Source organism: Chiloscyllium plagiosum, chromosome 14 (assembly GCF_004010195.1).
Source record: "Chiloscyllium plagiosum isolate BGI_BamShark_2017 chromosome 14, ASM401019v2, whole genome shotgun sequence".
Classification (NCBI taxonomy): Eukaryota; Metazoa; Chordata; class Chondrichthyes; order Orectolobiformes; family Hemiscylliidae; genus Chiloscyllium; species Chiloscyllium plagiosum.
The window spans coordinates 27198957-27226657 of record NC_057723.1 but is presented as its reverse complement, the minus strand read 5'-3'; the positions used below and the strand labels follow the sequence as shown (position 1 = coordinate 27226657).

The 27701-nt window shown below is 37.0% G+C and overlaps 1 protein-coding gene across 9 annotated transcripts in view; it reads right to left on the bottom strand.

The window, feature by feature from the left end:
- Window positions 1–27701, bottom strand: part of LOC122556577 (rap guanine nucleotide exchange factor 6-like) — a 375201-nt gene that overhangs the window by 203673 nt on the left and 143827 nt on the right. For 6 of the 9 annotated variants that reach the window (XM_043703419.1, XM_043703411.1, XM_043703415.1 and 3 more), the window contains exon 6: window positions 22707–22877. In XM_043703419.1, the coding sequence (XP_043559354.1) occupies window positions 22707–22877 (171 nt within the window). Of the gene's footprint in view, window positions 1–759; window positions 1194–22706; window positions 22878–27701 lie in introns of those variants that run through there. The other 3 variants (XM_043703416.1, XM_043703417.1, XM_043703418.1) reach the window with 2 other exon arrangements.

The following is a 27701-nucleotide window of genomic DNA, read 5'->3' as shown; positions in this document are numbered from 1 at the left end:
GAATGCACTTTAATAGCATAAATGTAATGACAAATTAACAAAATAATTTTATTTCTCCATGGTATTTACTATATTCTTGATGTATTACAATCATATTAAACAAATCCTAATGTTTTCTTAACAAAATAAAATCAATAGCTAAGTTTAGCACACTCCACTTGAATTTTGTGTTATGAGACAAATCAGACGCAAAGCAAAGATCCACATAAGCGATCAGAAACTAACTGACTTGAAACCATCAAGGGCAAGTCTGATCCAAAATCAAGGCAATCAACAATGAAACTCAGAAACTTGTATGAAGTTAAACTATAGTAATTCTCTCTGCAGCATTTGAAATTAACTAAATATCTAATTTACTGAGGCAACAGAGGTGGAGGTTCAGGAAATAAGAAGGCGAACAAAAAATGGTAATCACAGTTACAAGGGTCTGTACAGCAACTTCTTCAGCAGGATTCTAATTCTTCTTATGCAATTAGCTTTAAAAAAATGGAAAACCAAAAAGGATAGATACAGACATGGACATATGTCTGGCCTAAGGCTATTCGCAACTGGTAGGATCACCACGACTGGCCTCCTTTCAGCTTTGTTAACTTCATTTCAGTAATTACTCCAATTCTAATCCAACTGTAACATTCAAATCGGATTACAGCTCTCGCAGATAATCGGACATATCACAGGCACAGTATAAAACATTAAATTCAAAAAGTAACTTGTCTGCAAATGCAGCATTCAGAATGGTAAACAAACAATTGTGCTTACTTTAGAGGACCAAGGCTGCAAACAGTTGGCATAGCAACGCACAAGGAAAGCCATTTCCTGGTTTAAGAAAGAAAGTTTCCTTTTGTGAACGGAAGGGAGAGAGGACAGAACAGAAACAGCTTTTGAAACCGGGTAGGCTCGAAGTCACTTCAGGAAATGTAAGCCCATTGCAGTTGAGGTAGCTGAAAACCCCACGCTGACTTAATAAACCTGCCAGTCCAGGGATACTGCAGAACACCACTGGAGGATGCGCAAGCTACTACGGTGTTTCTCAGTATCCTAGTGCAGCAGCAAAATGTCACAATTAATCCAACCCCAGTTTTCTAACGAGAACTTCTACATTCCGTATTGCAAACTGAATGCTGAGAAGCTGCAGCTAGGATTAAATGACATGATACAGAACCATTTCCTACTGACTGTCTTTGCTTGTTTCCTCAGCTGGACCCTCAGGAAAAGTAGCTATTGATTGGATGCTCCACAGCGAGATGAAATATCTAATAACAGAAGAGAAAGAAAAGGGTGGGAGGAGAATCCAGCTACAGCAATGACATCATTTCCAAGAGACCTCATTGGAAATTGCAGCAGATCAATCAGCTCAGCTATCTGAAGCTGCAGAAACAATGGTTATCGAATCAATTCTGAGGATATAAGCTACAAAAAACATATACAGTGCATTAGCCTCCAAAAAAATAGCAACCACCAAAAATATCCCCATACCTCAAATGAAATTAGCAGCCTGCAAATAAATGAACATGAAATAAATTGTTTTTATATAAAAAATTTGGAAGAATGTATTGAAGACAGAGGAGGATTTACAGCAGCCATTAAATACTGCCATGCAAAATTATCCTTCCATTTAAAGTTTTTTTTAAATTACCTAACACTAGAGAAGCAGTTAACAAACATTTAGTATTGTGCTACGTAAAAATAAACCTAAAATCTGGATCCCAGATTGCAAAGCTTGTGGCTGTTATGCACATAAATGCATGTGTTTAGACTTAAAAGTTATTTGTAAAAAATACAAAAAAAATCAAGCTTAATTAGTATCATGCAAACTATTAATACACTAGCCAGATAGTACAGTACAGCTCGTAGAGAGAACCGGTCACATTCTTCCTTTAAATTCAAGCATCTAAACACGGTATTGTATAATTAATGAGGTTAACATTTTTACAGAATATGAACATTTCCCTGGAATTGTTTTCTGGTAAATTTGCCAAATAGCTCGTCCTTCCTTTCTCCTGGTTTCGCACTGTGTTAATAACTAGATAAAAATGCTGCAAGCAAATGTTTGCCAATATATAATTCTTTGTCGTGAGACCCATTCAGCTTTACAATTAGCTAATTATACTTTACATATATATCAGGGAGGAAAATATCTATCAGAAGACTGGCTCCATCTCTGGAAATGGCATCGAAATTCAGTCACACAAGCCTAAGTAAACAAATTAAAACATGATATACATCATTGTGAATTATTATGCATCATATTTATGTAAATCTGTCCATCAATTTTTTTTTGTGCGATTGGTTTCAGATCCCATTATTAAGCCTGTGTAAATATGGTAACTAAATTTTATTTCCTGTCAGTTGCCCTCAAGTGGGATGACATCATCCCTTTCCTTTATTCACCAATCAAACTTGAGCCAATGCAGCCCTCTGGAGTATTTACCTACGAGATTATGTGTGCTGTACTGCTTCCAAAGTCTACTACGGTATCATCAAAAATGAGAGCTGAACATTGGACTAATACTTCACATCTTTTCAACTCTGACCTTTATTCTTAAACAGATGCATTTTTATTCAAGTAAAATATAAATACATGTACAATTTAGATTGATTCCATTTTCAGTTTAAAATCTCCACACCAAAAGTTCTATCTAACTTTCATACAGTACCATTCATACAAGAGACAATATGCTTCTCCTTAACATAGATTGGAGAATTTATCAGCAAAGAAAAGAATGCCTGGGTGAATGCTGACTAATGGGCAGAAAAAGGTGGTTTCCTCGTCACAAGCACAATTATAGAAAATTCTGAAAATATCAATAATTATAGCAATGATCCCTCACTAGGTCGATTCTGAATCCATGGGTACAAAGTAGCTTTCAAATTCCTCATTACAAAGAAACAGAATTTTCTTAGTTAAGTATTACAGATCACAGCAAATGCTCAGAGTAATTCAGTAATTATATTTCATATGCTATGACACAAGGAAAGGCAATTGTTTTGTATAATAACACACATATTAGCTGTGGCTCAATTAGAATGTTGGAGTGGTTTGAATTAAATTCCAAAGATTCACAAAAATCTAGACTAATTCGTCAAAGAAATACTGAGTGAATGTTGTGGTGCAAGAGTTGCTGTCTTTCAAATGAAACATTAAGCTGATGCTCTGTGTACCCTTTGAACATAAAAGATCTCATGGTGTGATTGTGAAAAAACAGCAGGAGAATTTTCTCAGTATGCTAGCCGATATTTATCAATTAGCCAACAGCACTATCACAATGATAGGACCTTGCTATGTACAATTAGCTCCCACACTTCTAAGAAGTGTGGCCACAATTCAAGTGCCTTCAAAATATTCAGCAACATCCAAACATGATGAAAATTCACTATGAGAGCAAGGTTCAGATTTTTATCACAGCAAAATCCCTGAGGAATGAAGTTCTGCCTCAAAATGTGTCATTTTCAATTTTCTGGGGCAAGTTTGGGGACTGCCTGATCTTCACACATATCTAAACATACATTTGTCTTCATCAGCGATCAGCTGATAGAATTTCAATGTATTGCTTTCTTTTAAAATCAATGGATTTTTAAAAAAAAATTGTAGCATCATCAATAGATACATTTCTTTATGTCAATGGGTGGCTAAAATTTCCCCACAAGTTCTAGGACAGAATGCATTTATGGTGTCTTATGGGAAGTGAGACAGATGAGGTGCTGCAGAGGTTTTTTTGGTTTCCTTTTCTTTGCATCTGTACTATCTGCTTTTGCTCCAGAGTTACTGGGTTTGCTTTCCCTCAATATTTGTTAACTGGCCCTGGATTAAGATTTTTGAAATTTATAACTGAAATTTATGTAAAGCTTTCCAAGCACCTGGCTCATCTTGCTGATCCAAAGCAAACTATAATTAATGATAATGGTGCCAATGGACTTAAAGCTATCACATTCTTCAGCTTTATGTCATCAATGCAGACTTCTGGTGAAAGTGCTAGAATTTGGTGATGGCTGGTATAGAACCTCATTCTTTCTGAGAATGAAGATCAAACTAAACAGCTTTGAAGACTCTGAAAATCTGTCAACCGTGACCTGAAAATCTGACTTTGAGCACCTTAGGCCACAACGATTGGCAAAACATGCTTCCTGGACGTAATGTGCAGACGTCATTGGTCATAGCGTGAGACATCAAGAAGATATCAGAGATATGCTCCCTCTTCAAAACCTTGACAGCATGGCTAAGGACACAAGTGAGAAACAGGTTAAAGAAGACTAGTGCCTGAATGCAAACCTTCTCACTCTGCTCAAGATCTCAAAGACAGCTGATGATTTGCCATTTAAATGAGCTGGCTTGCCATTCCATCTTAGATCAGCTGTATGACCTTGACAGATTTGTTTTGGAAGTCACATCATTCCAGGAGTATCCAGATGGCCAACCCACTACTGTGTCAAAGGCAGTTGCGAGGTCAAAGAATTGAAGTGACATGTTCTCAAGGAAGTTTTCCTGAATTTGTCTCGCTGAGAATATCAATTCTAAATTGCTGTGCTTTGGACACAAATAGGCTTATAGCTAATTTCTAGGGTTTGAAATGCATAACAGACACTGTATATTCACTAAGGTAAATGAAGGGCTTTTGCCCAAAACATCGATTTCGCTGCTCGTTGGATGTTGCCTGAATTGCTGTGCTTTTCCAGCACCACTGATCCAGAAACTGTATATTCGCTGTCATTACAACCTATTTTGTGTTGAAAGTTTCTCAAATTTGTTTCAGAACATGCACCCCCTCCAGTCTTTGTAGTCTCTCTCCAATGTTGTCTCTTTGATAAAGCATGTGGCCTATATTTGGTACCTCTGGTACACAGCATTGATGATGTACTTCACATGATGCACTGCAGCAATGTCCTTTGTCATTGCTGCACTACACTCGTAATCCAATACTCTACACACCAAGTCGCTTTAACTCATGTTACTGTTAACCAATTTTGGTGGTTTAAATGACAATCGATCACACATTCCCTGAACCCATCATCTTTCTTGCCTTGTCAAAACAGTCTGCCATATGTACAGAAAATATAATTTCCTTATTAACACCATCTGAATATTTCAGAAAACTTCTAATATGGAATTATTTAAACAGTAAACACAGTATTGTTAGCTTGTGAACACTTCTGACAGCTGATCTAAACAAAAAAATTAAAACCAAGGACAGTAGCAATTGCTTTTAAGAATCAACCCAGTTGTCAACAAAACAGGAAATAAATGTGTTCAAATATGCTGTAATATTGCTTCCCATTTTAGATTAGATTAGATTATTTACAGTGTGGAAACAGGCCCTTCGGTCCAACAAGTCCACACCGACCCACCGAAGCGCAACCCACCCAGATCCATTCCCCTACATTTACCCCTTCACCTAACACTACGGGCAATTTAGCCAGGCCAGTTCATCTAATCTGCACATTTTTGGACTGTGGGAGGAAAGCAGAGCACCCGGAGGAAACCCACACAGACACAGGGAGAATATGCAAACTCCACACAGAGTCGCCTGAGGTAGGAATTGAACCCGGGTTTCTGGCGCTGTGAGGCAGCAGTGCTAACCACTATGTCACCGTGCCACCCTGAAATTACCACATTTAACCGATTTCTTCAAAGATCAGTATTGAGGTGCAAGAACAAGACATTTGTGAGATATTTTGTAATTTTGGGCAAAGCAAGAAAACATTTTAAAAATGTTTTCTCTTTAACAAATTTTGAAAGTAGGGGTCATTAAATCTGAAGCATGTAAATGATCATAAAATCACATCTTCTATCCACAAGGCCAAAAAGATATAAGCCTCTCTTATCAGGAAGAGTAAGGATCAAGCATATGAAAGTTAAATCATACAAGCTATGTAGAAGGATGCAGATATCAAATTACAGGGGGGTTTCATCTGCTCACAGGGAATGCCTTTTTACATGGAAAGCAATGAACTCCAAGATATTCAAAAGAACAGATTCTATAGGATGGTTTAAGTGGAATCAAAGAAACGCCAGATAATCTTTTGGAATCAATAACTAAATTTCAGATTTAAAACTATCTGTTCTAATACTCAAGTATCTATCTTTTTACCATTATTACTTGGTGATGTAAACCAGCACTATTTTGGTTTCTAAAGCACCATCAATACATTTCAGGGTGCACAACTGAGTATTCACCCTCATATTCCTTCCAGAAAGTGTACTCAACTAATAACAAATTATTTGTTCTTTCCATCTCCAAACTATCAATAAACCTAACAAAATAATTCCAGTGACTGAGGTAGGTGTAGTTCTGGATAGTATCAATACTGTGCACTTGGAATAAGGATCAATTGATTGCATGAATCGATACTTGTATATTATAGAATGAAACAAAACAAAACCTACAAGTTGTTAAGACATGGATTTTGTTTCTTTTGGTTGAATCATATTGACAAAACAAATTAACACAAAATGAACACCAATACAGGGGCAGAAACCTTATCATCATCCACTTTCTACTGCTGGAAGTGGATGTCCCTGCTTGTTAGTCTGTTTGCCTGTAAATAATACATCTCAAAAAGTTTTCAACAAAGTTTGGTGCACAGATAAGATATGGCCAACGAATATCTGATTTAGTTTTGTCGTCAGTCAGCATTAAAGGATGTATTCTTCATGACAATACGTTTATTGATTAGAGTTCATTCGCCACAATCAATCAAAAGTGGTCTTAATGTCAAGGGCTGTCATTCTCACCTCACCTTTGGAATCCAGTCTTTTGTCCATGTTGAATCAAGGCTTTAAAGAAGTCAGGAGCTGAGTGGCCCTGGCAGAACCTAAAATGGACATCACTGAGCAGGTTATTGCTGAGCAAGTGCTGTTTGATAACACTGTTGCTAACACCTGAATGAGTAGACTGATGGGGCAGTAATTGGCTGGGTTGGGTCTGTCCTGCTTTTTCTGCACAGAACATACCTGGGCAACTTTCCACATTATCTGGTAGATGCCAGTGCTGTAGCTGCAGTGGAACAGCTTGGTTGAGTGTGTGACAAGTCCTGCAGCACAAGTCTTTAGCTGTCAGGGCCGATAGCCTTCGCAATATCCAATGCCTCCAACTGTTTGTTGATATTGAACTGGCTGAAGATTGGCATCTGAGATGCTGGGAACTTCTGAAGGAGATAGAGATGGATCACCCACTTGGCACTTCTGGTTGAAGATTATTGCAAATGTTTCAGCCTTATCTTGAACTATTAAAAATAAATAAAATGTAAATCCCACCATTAGCTGAATTCTTAAACATAGAGCTTAGTGTAGTTTTATGCCATACATTGATGGCCTGAGATAATCATATCAGCTTGATTTCCTTGTCCAATAGCAAATTCACTGACCTCAACTCAACAACAGTTGACAGTTTCAATTAAATACAATTCTTCAATAGCTGGGAGATGGAAAATAAAAATCAGCTGGCATGCCTCCTCCTAAATCAATATCCAGTGTAAGGTGCTGGAAAAATGAATTAGCAGCTTCACTGTGATACTGACACTTTTCTTTTAAAAAAAGAAAAGGTCATATTCATCATTTGAACTTGTGCACAAAAAATAGCCACTCAGGTTACTGCAATGGGAGGCTGTCACAATAAAGGGAAATAATTCTTCTGCTTTTAAGATGGCCCAGAAAGCTGCTATTACAGAAAAGAAAAACAATTTTTGATGACCATCTACCCAATTCTCACATACCAGAAAAGCTCTGGGCAAACAAATGAACCAATCCTTTCTGCCTGTAACTTACAAATAGACTCATTAATACAATTCTCACATCTATAACAGTGCAACAAGGTTATCACAAGGTCTCCTGTCATTTATAACAGACCCTCCATTGAAATACCATTCTTCCAGCTACATAAAACAAAAGACAATACGTGGGTGCCGTGGTGGCTCAGTGGTTACCACTGCTGCCTCACAGCACCAGGGACCCAGGCTCGATTCCCATCTTGGGTGACTGTATGTGTGGAGACTGCACATTCTTGCAGTGTCTGCATGGGTTTCCTCCGGGTGCTCCGGTTTCCTCCCACAATCCAAAGATGTGCAGGTTAGGTGAATTAGCCATACGAAATTGCCCATATTGTTAGGTGCATTTGTCAGGGGTAAATATAGGGTAGGGGAATGGGTCTGGATGGGTTACTGTGGACTTGTTGGGCCAAAGGACCTGTTTCCATATTGTAGGGAATCTAATCTAATCGAAGATGGAACTTACCAGAAACGCTGCACTGTTTAGAGAGGTTTAGAGGCTATACAAAACACTTCGACACAACGGCTGAAGAACAGCGATATAACAATAAAGAAGATGCAGTGATTTTTCACAATATTCCATATTTGTCATTGAAGATGTACAATAAACAGAACTTTACAAATATGTTGAACTTTGCAAACACTTGCTAGGATGGGGTGGGACAATACTCTGCATACCTTAAGGATATAAGGATAAAAAAAATATGCAAAAATAATTATCACAGAAAGCAGAATCGATGATATTATAATTTCAGTAGTTCAGAAATAATATTTTTCTTGGCCTTATTTAAGATGCACTCCAAAATAACTATGATATAAATAATTAACTCCTGTAAAAGGGTGCTTGTAAAAACACGCCGATATCATTCGCTGAAGCAAACTGCTAAAATGGACACTGGAAAAGCAGATGCAATTACATCCCTCAAAACTGACTGAACCTATTTCTAAATTTTTGTTCCCGGGGGTATTCATTGCTGACTGTAATTTTTTGGCAACACATACCACCAATATGTAAAAATTCCTGTTTATCGCTTTTTATTATGTAAAATCGCAGCAAGCTAGGTTCTCATGTTTGTAAAATTCAGGAAGTCTTGTCTGAAAGTATACTCCACCCATTCCCTGGTTCCTGCTGCAAAGAAGAGTGGGAACTTTCACAGAGCTCCAGCCTCTTTCCCAAATGGCAAAATATTATTTAGCCTTCAGGTCCAGTGATTGTAGTTTTGAAGTATTCTCCATCACCAAATGCTCACTAATACATAATGAACTAGTCCAATAATAAGCTTCAGCAAGATTTACTGCAGAGGGTATAATGAGATATGATATTTCCCAAAAGGGGGAATAGAGTTGTCATCACAACCAAGATGATGCAATCTCCCAAAATAGAATTAGTAAATCAGGAACAACAAAGAGATGACAAAACTGAAAATCATAGCTATTTCCACAGCAAATCATGCTAGTGATTTCCTTTCAATTTTAAAAGGGGAAAGTTAGATTTCAATGTTTACTGAAGAGAGGGTGACAGTGTTAAAAAAGGCAAACACTAAGTTACCTTTAAAACATAGTCTTCAACTTCTACCACAAACTCCATATCCTCACCACTGATTTACCCCCTCACCCAAATCAATGACGCAGGTTGAAGTTGACTAATTGCGACACCAGAGTGCCCTATTTGACTCTGGCTGAAGTTACCATCTAGTATTAGTCCATGAGTGAGTGAGTGAGTGAGTGAGTGAGTGAGTGAGTGAGTGAGTGAGTGAGTGAGTGAGTGAGTGAGTGAGAGAGTGAGTGAGTGAGTGAGAGAGTGAGTGAGTGAGTGAGGAAGGAAAAGTTTTGCTTTGTGAGCAGTACAGGCAGATTATAGGGAGTTTAGACAGAGTGAGGTTACAGCTGCATAGGAGGTTTACAAAGCAAGATCAACATTATTTGAAGTCAGAGATGTCCATTCATTAATCTAATAACAGCAGGGAAGAAGCTGTTCTTGAATCGGTTAGTGCCTGTGTTCAAACTTCTGTATATTTGAGGAGGTTTAAATGATCAAGTTGGCAGTATTTCTGAAGCCAAGACTTCTTTTCAAGCACATCTGAGAGAAGGAATTCCTTGGATGATAATGGGAATTTGTTTACATTGTAAGAGTTTGACAAGTGGACAGAGTAAACATTGAGCAGCAATAGGTTGCTTTCTGTTTCAGGGAAAAATTTACAGCTTAGAAAACTTGACTTCACATTGCAAGAGTCCTGTTCAAGTTAGATCTAAGAAACAGCTCTTGGTGGAGAAAAGAATTAACTCAAAAGTTAGGAAATAGGTTCTCTTAGAATAAAGATTTTTGTTTGAAACTTTCAAGTCAAAAACATTTGGTTAGAATTCAAAAGGATTTATTCAAAGCTGAGAACATCAAAGTTCACTTGTCCAGCTAATCAAAAAAAGGCTAGCAATCTCTCAAACTGGGAATTGAAACAAATAAAGAGGTTAGACCAATAGATGAGATAGAGAAACAAATTCGCTCTGCTGTTTGAGTACTGTAATGTGATGGTGTTAGGATAAATGGGATGGCATTTTACTGTGTTTAGAAAACCTTCTGATCATGTTATGTGTAAATAGCTAGATTTATTCTATTTAAACTTTTCTTTTGCATAAAAAAAATCCAAACTTTCAGCATTGTGTGTCTGTGTTTCAGTGAAAGACTAATGTTGTGAAGTTAAACAAAGAAAAATATTATACATCAAGCTAGATTTCAGTCTACAATCTGACTTAGAGTCAAAGAGATGTACAGCGTGGAAACAGACACTTCGATCCAACCCGTCCATGCCGACTAGATATCTCAACCCAATCTAGTCCCACCTGCCAGCACCCGGCCCATATCCCTCCAAACCCTTCCTATTCATATACCCATCCAAATGCCTCTTAAATGTTGCAATTGTACCAGCCTCCACCACTTCCTCTTGCAGCTCATTCCATACACGTACCACCCTCTGCATGAAAAAGTTGCCCCTTAGGTCTCTTTTATATCTTTCCCTCCTTACCCTAAACCTATGCCTTCTAGTTCTGGACTCACCGACCCCAGGGAAAAGACTTTGTCTATTTATCCTATCCATGCCTCTCATAATTTTGTAAACCTCTATAAGGTCCCCCCCTCAGCCTCCGACGCTCCAGGGAAAATAGTCCCAGCTGTTCAGCCTCTCCCTATAGCTCAAATCCTCCAACCCTGGCAACATCCTTGTAAATCTTTTCTGAACCCTTTCAAGTTTCACAACATCTTTCCGATAGGAAGGAGACCAGAATTGCATGCAATATTTCAACTGGGATCATAACTGTTATGAAGCAGATCAAAGCCCTCAAAATATATTAAGAAAATAGCCTCAACCCTCAAGTTTTCTTATTTTAAAGGAAAGTGCCAGGTGTTGAGATCCGGATGCAATTCAATTGGTCAAACTACCAGTCTTGAAGCATTATAGGTAAAATACAACAAAAGAAAGAAATTAGAATAACTTAATTCTACTGGAAAACTTAGAAGTTAAATAATCTGTTATTCTATTAACTATAGTAACATCCCATAAACACCCCATTAACAATGACAATTCAGCAAAATAGATGGTCTCACAGGCAATTCTCCAGACCAGGACAAAGAAACGTCAAAAGAAAACTCAGAGTAGCAGGCAGAGATATACTGCAGCTTCCAAACCCAGCTTCAAGACTCTCATCTCCATCACTGCCTCAACCAGTTAAAATCCTGAAACAAACTCACCATTTGAATGATCCATGGCTGGCGCATCCACCTATTGCATTTTCTATTACCTTCTATAACGTGTGCACATTGGTTAATTGGTTAACCTGTCAAAATCTTGCTTTTATTTTATCAGTTTGCCTGCATATAGAAAACTTTGTTGATTGGAGACTGCTGTATTTTTCAGTTTTACATGTTAGACTCAGGCTTTCTTAAACTCACTTTAACTGTTTTTGTTCATTCTTTCATGCAATGCTGACACGACTGAAAGGTCAGAATTTGTTACTCATTGATAACTGCCCTTGAACCTTAGGGTTTTATAGGTCATTTCAGAGGGCAGTTAAGAGTTAATGATATTGCATTGGATCTGGAGGCACAGTTAGGCCAGACAGGGTATGGATATTACATTTCCTATCCTAAAGGATATTAATGAACCAGATGGGGTTTTGGCATCAATTAATTGTAATTTCATGACATCAGTACAGACACTGGTTTTCCATTCCAAATTTATTAATTGAATTTAAATTCCACCAACTGCTGTAGTGGAACCTGTGTTCCCACAACATTAGTGTGTTCTCTAGTCCAGCCCATTACCATCACATTTGCTTATTTAACTTCACTGGAAAAACTAATGTTATTTTTAAACCATAGTTTTATATCAAAATGATTTTTGGAATATATTGACTGAACATTCCTGTTTCAAATATTTTAAAAATTGTGGTCACATCCCAACAACTTGAAATCAAAGTCTCAAAAGTTCCAAACATTTGCACAACTGTACCTCCTACATTCCAATATCATTCAAATGAAGGCAATATGCCTGCAAAGCCTCACTAGGAACATTATCCTCGAAGAAGCATTAATGGGAGGACCATCTTGTACGCCATTAGCAAAGCATCCTGACATTCACTTAGATACTCAACTAGGTGGGGACAATCATTGGGTGTAATCATTTGAACCATGGAGCTCTACCTAAGAAAAGAAATCAAAGATAAATCAAATAATCTAAGCCAAGCATCAGAAATCCACCAGCTACGGCCATATTTGGATCAATGGGCAACTAGTAAGGGTCAGTTGACAAACCAACTAATCAATTATGTTGTTCTACAACTGTCTTTTACTTTCTACAGTCCAGAGTGGAAACAAAGAAATGTTAAAAGAAACCAAGACCCTCTCTCTTCATCCAGCTTTCAGGTTTTGAGCTCTGTTTGACTAACCATATGCCACAAACAGAAACTTTCAAGAACAGAACTCAGCAATTGCTATCTCTAGAAGGGCAGATATGTTATCTGTCTATATTTTAAAACTCTCTCAATGAAACAAGAAAGGCATTAGAGTTTATCAAAGATCAACTCTAGACATCAACTTTAAGAATCATAAAACTTAACATTATGAATTTGTATTGCATCTATGTGCGCATATATAGGTAGGATCATTTTTATTTCTACTTAGTGTTAAACACTATAAATGCGGTTTTTTTGACTAGTCTAAAAAGATCTGTTCCTTTCACATACACAGCACAAACTTAAAACCTCTCAGAACTGGTAAACACACAAGTTTTTTTTAAATGAACTGCTGTGATTCAATGAATAGTGGGGAGAGAGCAGTTTAATCCTAAAAAATTTACATATACTGCTTTTAATATGAAATATACAATTGTGTTAATTCAAAGAGACAAATGTAAAAAGGAAATGCATCATTTATGGCCGACAAACACAGCCAGAAAGTTAGATTTCAGATATGTTTTGTATACGATGATGCAAAAGGAGTTTGACTTTAACATAACACAAGCACAAACAAAGCAATTAAAATTCCAGTCAAAATAAACTAGGATTCTGGTGTTCAGTAATATTACTTAAAAAGTAGCTTTTATTGTACTAGCATTGCAACAACTCTTTTTTGAAAGCAAAGTTTGATCATCAGACAGTACTGGAAACTTCACACCTCAGACACTTCACCGTCATAAGCTATACAGCAGAACACCACAAATACAAAAAAAATCCAATGGTGACATGTGTCTGAGAAAGATAAAGACATGTGCAAGACCTATTTTTGTTTCCGGTATCTTCATTGCTCTAGTTACACGATTACCCACAAAAATAAAAGGAAACTGAGCAACTAAGACTGGAGCAATCATTTTAAATACAGTAAATGTTGTTCACAAACAAATTAATAAAGAATTTATTCCTTTCTTTCTTGATTGGGGATATGACAGGAAAGAGAGTCCTTTGGCTTCAAATGAAAATCAATTTTATAATTATTCATTCCTACTTTTACCGAGAGCATACATTTACCACTAAAAACTTAAGCCTATATTGTGAGGTTACCATTAGAATGAATTACTTAAACTGAAATTATGGAAATGCCTCAATCACCTTGGTGCTAAACCAATGGACTAAAAAGTATTTTTGTTTGTATTTCTGCCAAGAACACTGACATCATTGGAAACGCTAACATTTATTACCAATCTCTTACCATTTAGATAGTTGTGGTGAGTTGGTAGATGCTAACTCCAGGATGTTCAGCGTGCAGGTTTTATAAGGCCAGAAGACACAAGAGCAAAAGTAGGCCATTCAGTCAATCAGGCCTGCTCCATCATTTAATGAGATCATGGCTGACCTAACAACCCGTAATTGCATTTGCCCACCTTTTCTCCATAACTGCTAATTCCCTAACTGATTGAACATCTGTCTTTCACAGGCTTGAATACACTTAGTGACCCAGCCTCAACAGCCTGCTGTGGTAAAGTATTTCACTGGTTCACAACCCTCTGAAGGATGAAATTCCTTCTCATCTGTCTGAAATGCCTTATTCTGAAACTATGCTCTCTGGTCCCACAAGGGGAAACAACCTTTCCATATCTACCTTGTTGAGCCCTCTAAGAATCTTGTATAGTTCAATAAAGTTGCCTCTCATTCTTCTAAATTTCAAGGAATACATGCCCAATCTAATCAACTTCTCCTCATAAGGCTGTCTTCCATATTTGATAAGAGCCGAGTGAACCTAGTCTGGACCGCTTCCAAGCCGAGTGAACCTTGTCTGGACCGCTTCCAAGCCCAGTGGATCTTTCCTTAGATAAGGGACCAAACACTGTTCACCGTATTCCAACTTAGTCTGACCAGAGCCTTGTATAAATTTAGCAAAGCTTCCCTACTTTTATACACCATTTGAAATAAAAAGCCAATATTTCATATGTCTTTCCTATCACCCACTAAACTTGGATGCCAAGTGGAAGTTTTTGGATGTGGACATCCAAATCTCTCTATTTTATTGCTTTCTGCAATCTTTCTCCATTTAAATAATATTCAGCTCCTCCAATCATCCTGCCAAAGTGTAAAACCTCATATTTCCCTGCTTAAATTTAATCAGCCAAGTTTTTGACCACTCACTCAACCTCTCTAAGTCATTCTGCAGACTCATCACTTAGCTTTCCAACTGTTTTTGTGACATTTTTAAATTTGGCTGAAGTACATTCATTTTCCTCAATGAAGTAATTAATGTTTTTGGCAATAATAATTAAGTTATATATTGAGATGATTCAGCCTTTTATTGCACTTATGATACAAATGTTATTTATCAGCACAGGCTACTATAGTATAACTACTGGTCCAGAAATGGATGGAAAACTAATGCAGAACTACCAATGTTCAGCATTACCAGAACAGAATGCAGGAATTTGTGCTGAAGTAGAAATATATTGGGATATATGATTCCCCCAAAATTATTGAACAATTTAAGCTGTTATCTTCAACTAAACACATCTACACCTTTGAGTGAAAGAGGTGGTTGAAGAAATAATGGAGGTATTGGTAATCATCTTTTAATCTTCAATAGATTCTGCAGTTGGGATTGAAAATTGGAAGGTTGAAAATGAAAATGCAACATTTCTATTTAATAGAGCAGAGAGATAGAATGGGAATCTACAGAACTGCAAGCCAAATGTTTGGTGTCGGGAAAGTAATTGAATCTGTTTTAAAGAATATGACAACTGGATATTCAGAAGTTAAATTGTCTGATTGGGCAGAGGCAATATAACATGGATTTAAGATGGAAAAAAATCATATTTGACAAACAATTTGAAATCTTTTGAAGAGGTTACTCGGCTTATGGTACCCAGTGGGGTACCATAAGGATCAGTGCTTAGGCTCCAGCAGTTCACGATATATCGATTATGCAGTCCAAATAGATATTTCCAAACTGGTAAATGACACAAAGCTAGATGGAAATATGTGTTGTGAGCAAAATGCAGAGAGACTTCAAGAGGGCTTGGACTGGCTAATTAAGTGGACAAGAACGTGGCAAATAAAATATAAATATGGGTAAGTGGGAGGTGATCAACTTTTGTAGGAGGAATGGAGTAGAAAGGTACTTCTTAAATGGTTCAAGACTGAGAAACATTGATATTCACCAAAAGGACCAGAGTGCCCTTATACACAAGTCCTGGAAATCTAACAGGCAGGTGCAGCTAGCAATCAGGAACACAAATGATGTTGGTCTTTAAACCAAGAGGATTTAAGTACAGGATTAAAGGAGTATTGCTTTAACTGCACAGGATCTAAGTGAGAGCGCGTATGGCGTATCATGCTTTTTTTTTTAATAGTCTCCTTAACTAAGAAATTATATACTTCCCACAGTGGAAGTGCAGTGGAGATCCAACAGTCGAATGTGAGAGTTTGAAGAGACTGCCTGTATTTTATGGAGTTCAAAGAATGATAGGTGATTTAATTAAAAGTTACACCATTATTTCAGGGCTGGAATGGTGGATGCAAAAACAAATGTTCTCTTGGCTGGGGGTAGAGGGGTTTGAGAATTATGAGACAATTTCAAGATTACGATGCAAGTGATTTAGGACTGAGATGACGACAAACTTCTTGACTCAGACGGTGGTAAACCTTTGGAACTCTTTGCCTCAAAGGGCTATGGAAGCTCAGTGACTACATACGTTCAAGACAGATAGATCGATTTCTAAATGCAATATCAAGGGATTGAGGTTAATATGGGAAAAAGACATTGAGGTAGGTGACGAGCTGTCATAGAATGACGGAGCAGGTTTGAGGGGCTGAATGTCTTATTTATGCAGATAATGCAGATTAACTGTTCCTGTAGCCAGTTAGGACTGGCAATTCATACTATTAAGGCCGTGTTAATGGCATGATTTATCATCCTGACATGATATCCAAGCATAAGGGGGAAACAATGAAGCTTTAGGATCTCACTTCAATGAATAGCTCCTACAGTTTTTAAACCTTTTCATCTCTATAATAATGCTTTCTGCCAATCTTACCATTAGCACTACTATTCAAATCTGACATTGTTATCACTAAACCATGCAGTTCACATTTGGCTATATTTTCAATGAAAGGAAGCAAAATTAACAACAATTCACATTGCTCAAGATTTGCAATTTCAGTTGGCCTAATGCCTAATAGCAATCATGTCCTGGGGGATAAGACGATCACTTCAACTAATCAGTGATTGGTTAATCCTAGTTTTGATTGAATCTGATGTCAAGTATTGTTTGTACTAAAACAGTGGAACTGATCGATGATTAATTCACAATGATAGTACTTTTATTCAATACTAAACTGATCTCAAAAGGACAGGTGTGTGACAAGGATGGGGTGATATACCACATCCTATAGCATTATCTTCAGAAGCAGAAGATTTAATTGTCTTATTCCACACTCCTGTATGAAAACCCACACTGAAATTATCAATAGAATTTGTCTACAACTTGGTTATTATTTTAAAAGGCACAGAAAAAAAAAATGCAGTCACTCATTTGTCATTTCTTCACAGATACAATATGAACTGCATCAAAATATGTCATCACTAATATTAGTTAATAGATCTTCTTGCTTTTCTCCAACTTAAAAACTAAGCCTAAGAAATATTTACTGTAGATGCTGCTGTTTTAAGTCCACTTTTAGAAGTTTTGGGAAATGCATCCAAAAACAGAGATTCACTTCCACACTCAGTATTAAATTTACACAGTAAATGACCAAATACTGGCATTGGTGGTTGTTATTTTGAAACGTCACATTTTTCCAATGCAAAAAAAAAGGCATGCCTTAATCTTCCATACCTTCAATAAACAGCTATGTCATTTGGTTGATCCTTTACACCCAGTTTTACTAGTAAGTAAAACACATATTTGTAGTGAGAAAAATTAAGGCTGACTGCGGATACATGTCATCATGATCCCAGCTGAAGTTAATACTGAACAAAGTCAGACTACAGTAAACCTATTTTGAAGGACCCAAACTTTGTCTTTTTTAAAAATGTGTGGAAGTCAATTCTTCATCACTTTCTCAAGAGTCTGCCAGTACACATTTAACACAAAAAAATGCTTATTAAATAAGAATAACAAACTATTTTACACAATGCAAAAAGGTTGAAAAGATTCATACATTCATTAGAAAAGGATTCAAACGCACACAATTCCTTTTACCTCAGCAATATCATTATAAACACCAAAACTCCTGTTCAAAGTTACCACTACTTCCACACTGACATTTCACACTCAGGCTGGCACAACCACAACTGCTTCCTTATTGGCAAATTCCTACACATGCACAAGGTGGTTTTTCCTTTAGCTGGTATCAATCCTTGTCACACTCAAAGAAAACTACCAACTAAAAACTCACTATTGAATTTCTCTAACAATAGTGTAAGTCCCTTAAACTGAGGTTCCAGCAGTTTCTGCCAGGTACACCCATACATACTTACTGACCAGTGTCTAGATTTTTCTGATTTGGTGTATCCCTGTCACAAGGCAACACCACAATTTATTTTAATCATAAGTTCTTTAATGCACTGAACGTTTAACCATTTCTTTACTGCAAGAGTTTTAAAAACACACTCATTAAAAACACATGCAAATAAACAAACCTCAGACTCCCTGATACCAAGCCCACAAAATCAACTCCTAAAATGACAAGAGAAACATTTCACACAAAATATACATTAAAATTACAGTTACACAGGAAAGGGAAATATTTAATGCCATCGTGTCAATTCAAATTCCTGTTTTTTTTGTTGAAGTACACAGACACAATTTAGATATGTCTCACTGGCAATCTAACTGAACAAATACCAAAGTCACAAATAGAGATGTTTGTACGATAGGAATAATGAATGCTGAGGATCACAATGAAGCGGAAAGAGAAAGATTATCCGAAATTACCAATCTCAAAAGAAAAGTCGTCAATAAAATGTTTACAGTCAAAAAACATGTATGTATTTTCAAATAAAAGCAACACTTTATATCACACAAATTGTTCTGGAGTAAATCCATTTCAAACCCAAAATAAAGTAATGATAAAAAAAAGAAAAGAGGGAGCCTAATTTTGAGGTTACTTGGCTTCAATATGGTGACTAAAAAAAGTGATAGGGCAGTAACTGCTGAATAACTAGCTATATTGCTGTTTGATAACCTAATAAATGCATCAGTCTGAATTAGTTTAATCACACTTGGATAGCAGAAGAAGCACATGCAATATATCAGAATATAAAAGCTACTTGTTTTTGTATAGCTCAAAATTTGCCCAAAATTATGACTAAAAGAAAGGATCATGTTAATGGTTGGTTAATTGTGTTGTTATAGAAAAAAGGACATCGAAAATTATTTTTAATCAAGCTGTTCAGACATGTCATGCCACACACCTGGGCTTAGAGGGACTTTCCAGCCCACAGGCAAGGACACAACCACTTTTTCACAAAGTCCTCGTTAAAATTATTTTTAATCAACCTGTTTTGATATGTTGACACACACCTCCAGAACAGACTTTCTAGCTGAGAACTAGGCACATGACCATTAAATGCAAAATAACCTGAAAATAGAAGGTATTGTAGGCTTTTCAAAAGAGCATAAAGATAGAGAAGTGAAATATGCCATTAAGCATCCCATGAACAAAAGTACTAAACTACTACATTTTGCTTCAGATTTCATGTTTTGGCTTGGATCAGTTAACAACATAAAATGAGAGGCTGTCAGTTAGCTACAACTGACCAAAAACACTGGGAATTAATTTAATACTAAAATTAGATGTAAATGTCTCCAGAAACACCTTGACAATATGGTCAGTTAATACTGTCAATTCAGAGATCTATATTGAAACTGTTTGATCATTCTTCTTTGCATCTGCAAAATATACTTCAGTTTCCTGCTGTGCTCACAATAATTGCAGGATCAAATGTAATCTAGAAGCTTAATGCATGAGTGCACTGATTCATTCTGTTTGCAAAAGCAGAAATTATCGATGCAGAGCTGTCAGCAGTTTAAATCCGGCACACTACTAATCTGGATGGCACAATGTCACACTTCAAGGCACATTTGAGACTGTGCTTGGAGGACCAGAAAGGAAGAAATCTAGAAATAGATTTTTGTAAAAATGCTGATTTTCACAGCATGACTGATTTCGATTTTGAGCTTTCTATAAACTTCTATAATCTGTGCACACAGGTTACTCTTACACAATACATGTTTGATTTATGCCACCAACAGAATTGCTGTAGCACTAGCAGTTTTAGACCAAATGACATAGGAACAGACATTAGGCTATTGAGCTCATCAGGTCTGCTCCACCATTCAATAATGGCTAATATGTTTCTTACCCCCCATTCTCTAGTTTTCTCTCCATAACTCGTGATACTCAAGAACCTATCTATCTCAGTCTTAAATATACTCAATGACCTGGCCTCCACAATATTCTGTGGCAATTAATTCCATGGATTCACCACACCCTGTCTGAAGAGGTTTCTCCTGGTCTACGTTCCCTTTACTCTTAGGCTATGCCCTCAGGTCCTAGTCTCTCCTATCAATAGAAACATCTTTCCAACATCTACACTGTCCAGGCCATTCTGTACATTTCAATTAGATCTCCCTCATCCTTCTAAACTCCACTGAGTACGAACCCACAGTCCTCAAATATCCCTCATTTGTTTAGCTTTTCATTCCTGGAACCATTCTAGTGGGACCTCCTCTGAACATGCAGCAGGGCCACTACATCCTTCCTGAGATTATGGGGCCCAAAACTGTGCACAATACTCCAAATGTTTTGTTTATGTAAGTAGCTGCTTGTTCTATTTAAAATACTTCTCTTGGAATTTTGAAATTTTTGAAATAAAGGTTTAGATAGGACCAATGGTTTCCTAAGAAAAAAAATCATGTAGCAGGCATTTTTTTTCTTGAATAATTGTTTGTTTTTATGAGTACTTGTTAATTCAGTGGTTGATTTCTTCCAGAGTATTCAATCTAGGACATGGATGAAAAACTGCTTGATAAAATCCACTCAAGTTGACCCTCATTCTTTTCTCACTAACTGGGCATTTTATTGTTCATTATGACATGCAAGACAAAAATAGCAATATGAAGTTCAATTATTCAGCAAGATTGAAGTTTAAATTCTTAATTCACAGCATACATCATCTGGTGTTTTGATACCACTTCCATAACCAGAATCTATTACAGTTTATAATCAAATTTATGTTTGGGCATCACCTTGGTTCAGTTATACTGCTTGCACATTATAATTAAGAGATCATAGGTAAAGTGTCATACCAGTGAAGTTAATAAATAAGTCTGTCAGATCATTTACTATACTGGGGTACTACAGAGTCAAAAGTTGTCATTTATCAGATAAAATGTTAATCAAGATCCAATCTACATTCTTGGGTGATGTACAAGATAGTATAGCATTGTTTAAAGACCACTAAAACAGTCCTCCCATTTGTTGAAGGACAAATGTCCAAGATAAACACCAAATCAACTGATGTATTGAATTATTTATTGCTTGTTCTATTGACATGCAATTGATTGTTGGGTCACATACATGACAGTTCCAAACTAGTTCACTCACTGTAAAGTCACCATATAGTCAAGGGTATTGATATGTAAATACAAATTTCTTCCAATGTAGTTAAACATAACAGCTAATTTACACGAATGAAAACATCTAATCAAAACATTTTAAAAATTCCTTTGCATTTTACAAAGAAGAATAAGTGACTGCTCCAGGTGTCCTGACTATTATTTGTCATTTGTGGGAACATGCCGAGTGTAAATTGGCTGTTATCTTTAACTACATAAATGAACAAATGTACTTCAAAAGGAAATCTTCAGCTGTGAACACTTTTACATAGATACAGTATCTTCGAAACATTTTTTGAATGAAAGGGGTTTAAAAGTCTCTCAGGTATATTATCCTGTAATGAACTGCATATAATGCTTGATTTAAAAATTCCAGATCTCTGCCATTTATGCTAGTGCTTTCAAGATCCAATGTTGCCCAGGAAATCACTCCTCTCTGGAGGCACTGAATGAAGCTGAGACATATCCTGATCGTAAAAACTAAGAACTCAGCAGACCAGAGAAATTCAATGTGCATCCTCTCAGTCTCCAGTGCTGGGCATCAACTCACTTCTTGCCTCCTCCCTCTCACCTAACAACACTGCTAGTTTTCCACAAAGAATCTATCATCCATTTTACCAAATCTTTTAACATACTCAATTTGTTTTTCTAACTTGAAGAGAAATCAGAATAACTGAAAGATAGACATACATTTATGTGCATGCATTAAGGAAATGTTTATTAAAGGTGGAAAAACCCATCAAAACTATCAAGTGATATGCAAAAGGCACCACTATACAGTCGGTTCTGCTATAACACATGTTTCTTCAACGCCCATTGGCTATTAAGCGACTGAAGAATTTAGACCATTATTTGTCGAATGCAAACTTTCTTCACCTACATTGGCTATAACAAAATTTTGGTCCCATTAGTTTAAATGGTGCTACTATTGCTCAATTTTTCTATAATGGGGGATTGCATGGGAAAGGAACTATTGTGTTATATCAGAACAGACTGTAAACTTTTCATGTATTTGTAACAAATACATGCAACAATAAAATCATTCAATCAATCAAAACTTAGGCCTACTGCTGAACAATCATCTTGTCTGACTAAATGTTAATCAAAATATGCATCCAAAGAGCACCAGCTACCAATGATAACATTTTTGAAGTGTATGGCAGTATTTACCATTGGAAGTTTAGCTGCAGTTCCAGTGTAAACATACTTTGTTTGAACCGGAAGATAATTTCCCCAATTTATTTCAACTCAGCTGCAAAATTCAGTTTAAAGTTGTAAAATGATAATAATCTTAATTTTTAAACTTATCCGATGGTTAATAAACATTCAGTTAGTAGCAAGAAATGACTTTACCATGTGATAAGTGTTAGTCTGATGAGGTCTGTCAGGGTGATAGGAATCCACATTGTCTGTGATTGTTTGCCGCTCTCCTTTCAAGTTGATCTTCCTGAAGCGCCGACGAGACTGCCTGTTGGTGACTTCCCTCTGTAGATTTTTCTCCTCATTCTCACTGACATTTTCAACCTGAAATACATGTTCAGGATCCTGATTGAACATCCAGTTCTTCCATATCACAGAAAGTCTATGTAACCTTAAGAGACTCATGAGAAATACGTAAAAAACATTTGAGAGAGATGGGGGACCACTTTTGGAATATAAACCACACACAGGCACAACTGCATGCTAACTGAGAAAAATTATGTTTCAATAAGCAAGAGGCCACAACTTCCTTCCTTCCAGGAAACTCTAAATAACGGTTTATCAGTGCAAAAATCACTTCTTGTTTTGCATGTGAGCAACGTACTGAGCATGTTCTCTTTTTTTCCTCTTGCATATTTTGTCAAATGTGATGCATTCTTACGTTATTTTGTCATACATTATTCCATTTTTTTCATATCTGCACCAGCATAACCTCAGCTTAACACTTATTCAATGAGTATTTATTCAGTAAGCATTTTGTTTCGTATTTGGATATATGCCAGGTTGTTTTCCTCTGAAAAACCAAATGTCTCAAAGTAGCAGAGACTGCATTTTTTTGTCATTTTGCCTATTGTGTTCATTTAACCCCCTCCTTACATTCAATAAGGATGTCCAAACATGATCCTTGTATGAAAGGTAGATAAAAGATCCGCCCTGTTGTTACTGATTACGTCATTCCATAATTAACTACATTGAAGTGTACAAAAGTGAGTTTGATGCAATTCTCTCACTAAGCTTGCTTCTCTTCCCTTTCATCTGCAGGCAACTGCAATGGTTCAGCTTCCAACTGTAATTGTATATTTGTATTTTCAAAACTCCAATGCATCACATCATCAATGGAAGTGTTATGAACTCTGGCATTCAATTTATTGTATAAATACTTATATGACAGTTTATGCGACATAATTAAATATACAACAACAACTTGCATCCTATGGTAATAAGACAAGATATTTGATAACAACACAAAACATGAATTGTGAAATTTATTTGTGTTGCACAAAACTCATCATTTTTTTTTTTAAAAAGCATAATCTGTAAAGTGATATTCAGTTTAAGAAAAAGTCATTTATTTGCCTAAAAGGCCAGGAAGCACAATGTATTTTCTTGGAATTATGATCAAATAAAGTCAGGCATGCTCAAATCAGGTCCCACTGTCACTGCTGCTCAAGCACTTTAAACATCAGGAAACTTAATCTATCAGCAACTTATACCTTCTGTTTGTAGGGTATAGTAATCATTAGCAAACACACTTCAATGAAACCTCTCTCCAGAAGATCACCACAGTTGTGATGGTGCAGCTTTCCAGACTCTTTTTAATGAACCAATGGTAGTCTCACTCATTGTTGGCCACTTCTGAGTAAATGCACAGCTTGTAGGTTTTAGAGCTTTCTTTAGCTATTTCACATCACATCTGACAGACATCCTGTATTCTTTTCTACCCGACTGAATGTCTGACCTCTACCCAATAATTACTCCCATCATAAGAATGCATTTTTTCCCTTTATTTGTATCTGCTTTCTCTTTGCGGCTATGCCCACACCCAGATCAGGTAAAGAATCACAGAGGCAAAATGACCTATATTTCTCACTAAGAAAATAACAATCAGCTAGTTTACTATTGATGCAAACTCTTAAAAGCACATTTCAAACAGTCTTAGAAACAATTTCAGATTCCACCATACTGTTTAATTATACAGCTTCCAGGTCAAAAGTTGTTATTACACCTTCAGCAATCCCATTGCATTACAGCTTCATTAATTTTTATTTCCTTTCCCTGATAATGAATCATCAAGAACGCAATCAAATATATGCACTTTAGATACTCAAAATGTGTTTGTCCAATGTAGTGTTTGTTACAGTTCTTGCATGGTTTTTTGTAAATGACATTAGTTTTGCTAACACTGTGCAAGAACTGCAACAAACACTATATTGGACAAACAGGCAGTAAACTTGCTACCAGGATACATGAACACCATCTAGGCACAAAACGATATGACGCTCCCTCATTAGTTTCCTTACATACAGATGGAAAGACACCACTTCGATTGGGACAACACATCCATCTTAGGACAAGCCAAACAAAGACACGCACGAGAATTCCTAGAAACATGGCATTCCAACTTGAACTCTATCAACAAACATATTGACTTGGACCCCATTTACCACCCCCTGAGAAAAAGAACAGGAAATGACATCACCATAGGAAATGAAATTAGCAACCCAAAGAAACCCAAACATATAAATAGAAAGCAGGAATTATCAGCAGTGCTTCGTCCGGAGGCTCACTGAAGATGTTACTCAGTATGGTGACGAAGCGTCTGAAAATGAACCTTTGATTTCTATTTCATTCAAATTCTTATGAGGAATATCAAAATTTTAACATGGTTTAACTTTACTCAGGGTAACAGTGCTTTTACACCATCAATTAGCATGCAATTCATCAGGAATTTCAGTATTTTCCCACCAGGGTAGCATGTCACTTTAATTCTTGACTCCACAAGAGTTAGCTGTATATAAAAAGAAAACATTTATTTGATAAAGCTCCAAACTGGTGAACATGATCACACATTTTTATGGTCTGAATTACTTCCAATTCTACTTCTAAAATGCCCTTTCTTTTATAAAAGAATTCTGAAATTCTTTTACAGCAATAGGATCACTTATAAATACATGCTCTAAAACAATCATAATTTGAAAAATATTAGATTATTTTGCAATACTTATAGCAAAAGATAGGTCTAACTCTCCCAGCTGAGAAAGTTAAAATATCAAATGGGTACAAAATTAGCAAAGGAGTAGTAAAAACAAAAGTGGGATTGATTAATGACTAAAATGGGGATTTACTCATGGAGACAGAGGGCATGGCACAAATATAAATATGTTTTTTGAATTTGTCTGTGCAAAGGAAGAAGCTTCCATAGTTCTAGAGGAAAGAGATAAATGGTGACACTGGATGAATTAAAAATTGACAATAGAAGTTATCAGAAAGGCTGGCTGTACTTAAGCTACGGAGGAAAGCAAGGGTTGAAATTATGGAAGCGCCACCTAAAATCTTTCAATACGACATAGATATGGGAGTGGTACCAGAGGACTGTAGAATTGCAAAGTTTAGATCCTTGTTCAAAAAATTAGGCAAAGATAAAGCCAGCAATGAAAGGCCATATTAATCTCAGTGGCAGAAAAGCTTTTGGAAATAATAATCTAAGACAAAATTACCAAGCAATTGGACATGGGTGGATTAATTATGCAAAGACAGCATTGAAATGTCAAAGATAAATCCTGTTTAACATTCAGGTTTGATGAGGGTTATGCAGTTGATATGGTACAGATGGATGTCAAAAGAAGTTGGTGTGGTCTTAAAGTGCAACATTATAAGCTTGTTAATGGAATTACAAGCACAGGGCATGAAAGTGGTAATTGTGATGAAACAATGAGATTTGTAAAGGTGTTAATACTGTTTACTGCAAATTTGAATTCTTGGGATTCAAACTTAAACATTTGAGCTTGATGGTGCATTTGGAATTTTAACAAGTTTTTTAAAACTGCAATACCCACAATTCCAAACAATCTAAGCTATCCAGAGGTTCTGTGGAAGGCTTTTGATAAGATTCTTTGTATGTAGTTAGCGGGCAAAGTTAAATCATGTGATTAGGTGGCAACATATTAGCATGGATTTAGAATTGGTTGATAGACAGGAAACAGAGAATGAGAATAAATGACTAGTGGGGTACAGTAAGGTTCAGTGCTTGGGCATCCAAGTATTCACAAAATATAAAAAGACCTGGATGAAGGAACCAAATGTAATATTTCCAAGTCTACGGATTACACAAAACTAGGTAGGATTATGCGAGTGAGGAAACAGCAAAGGGGCTTCAAGGTGATTTAGACAAGTTAGTGAGGAGGTAAACACATGGCAGATGCAGTACATGGCTAAGTATGATATACAGTACAACATCGATTATCCGGACATCAATTATCTGAATTTTGGATTATACAAACAAGATCTCAAGGTCCCATAAAAATGGCATTAGGCAATTCAGCACTCAGTTATTAGTTAAGTGGCATCATGGCATGCATTACCGGATAACCGGCACTTAAATTACCGCTTCTTTACCATCAGATTAATTATCCAAACGATCAATTATCCGAGCAAAATACTCCCCATCTGTCTCGTTTGGATAATTGAGGTTCTATTGTAATACACTCTTCAGTGAGAAAAACAAAGGATGTTTTAGGACATGTGAATATAGAAAGGAATCTGGGTGTCATTGTATACCAATGAAAGTAGCTGAAAATGTGTTGCCGGAAAAGCGCAGCAGGTCAGGCAGCATCCAAGGAACAGGAGAATCGACGTTTCGGGCATAAGCCCTTCTTCAGGAATGAGGAAAGTGTGTCCAGCAGGCTAAGATAAAAGGTAAGGAGGAGGGACTTCGGGGAGGGGCGTTGGAATTGCGATAGGTGGAGGGAGGTCAAGGTGAGGGCGATAGGCCGGAGTGGGGTGGGGGCAGAGAGGTCAGGAAGAAGATTGCAGGTTAGGAAGGCGGTGCTGAGTTCGAGGGATTTGACTGAGACAAAGTGGGGGGGAGGGGAAATGAGGAAACTGGAGAAATCGGAGTTCATCCCTTGTGGTTGGAGGGTTCCCAGGCAGAAGATGAGGCGCTCTTCCTCCAACCGTCGTGTTGCCATGGTCTACCTGCATGTCCTTGGTGGAGTGGGAGGGGGAGTTGAAGTGTTGAGCCACGGGGCGGTTGGGTTGGTTGGTCCGGGTGTCACAGAGGTATTCTCTGAAATGCTCCGCAAGTAGGCGGCCTGTCTCCCCAATATAGAGGAGGCCACATCGGGTGCAGGGGAAGGTGCCGGGAGTGGA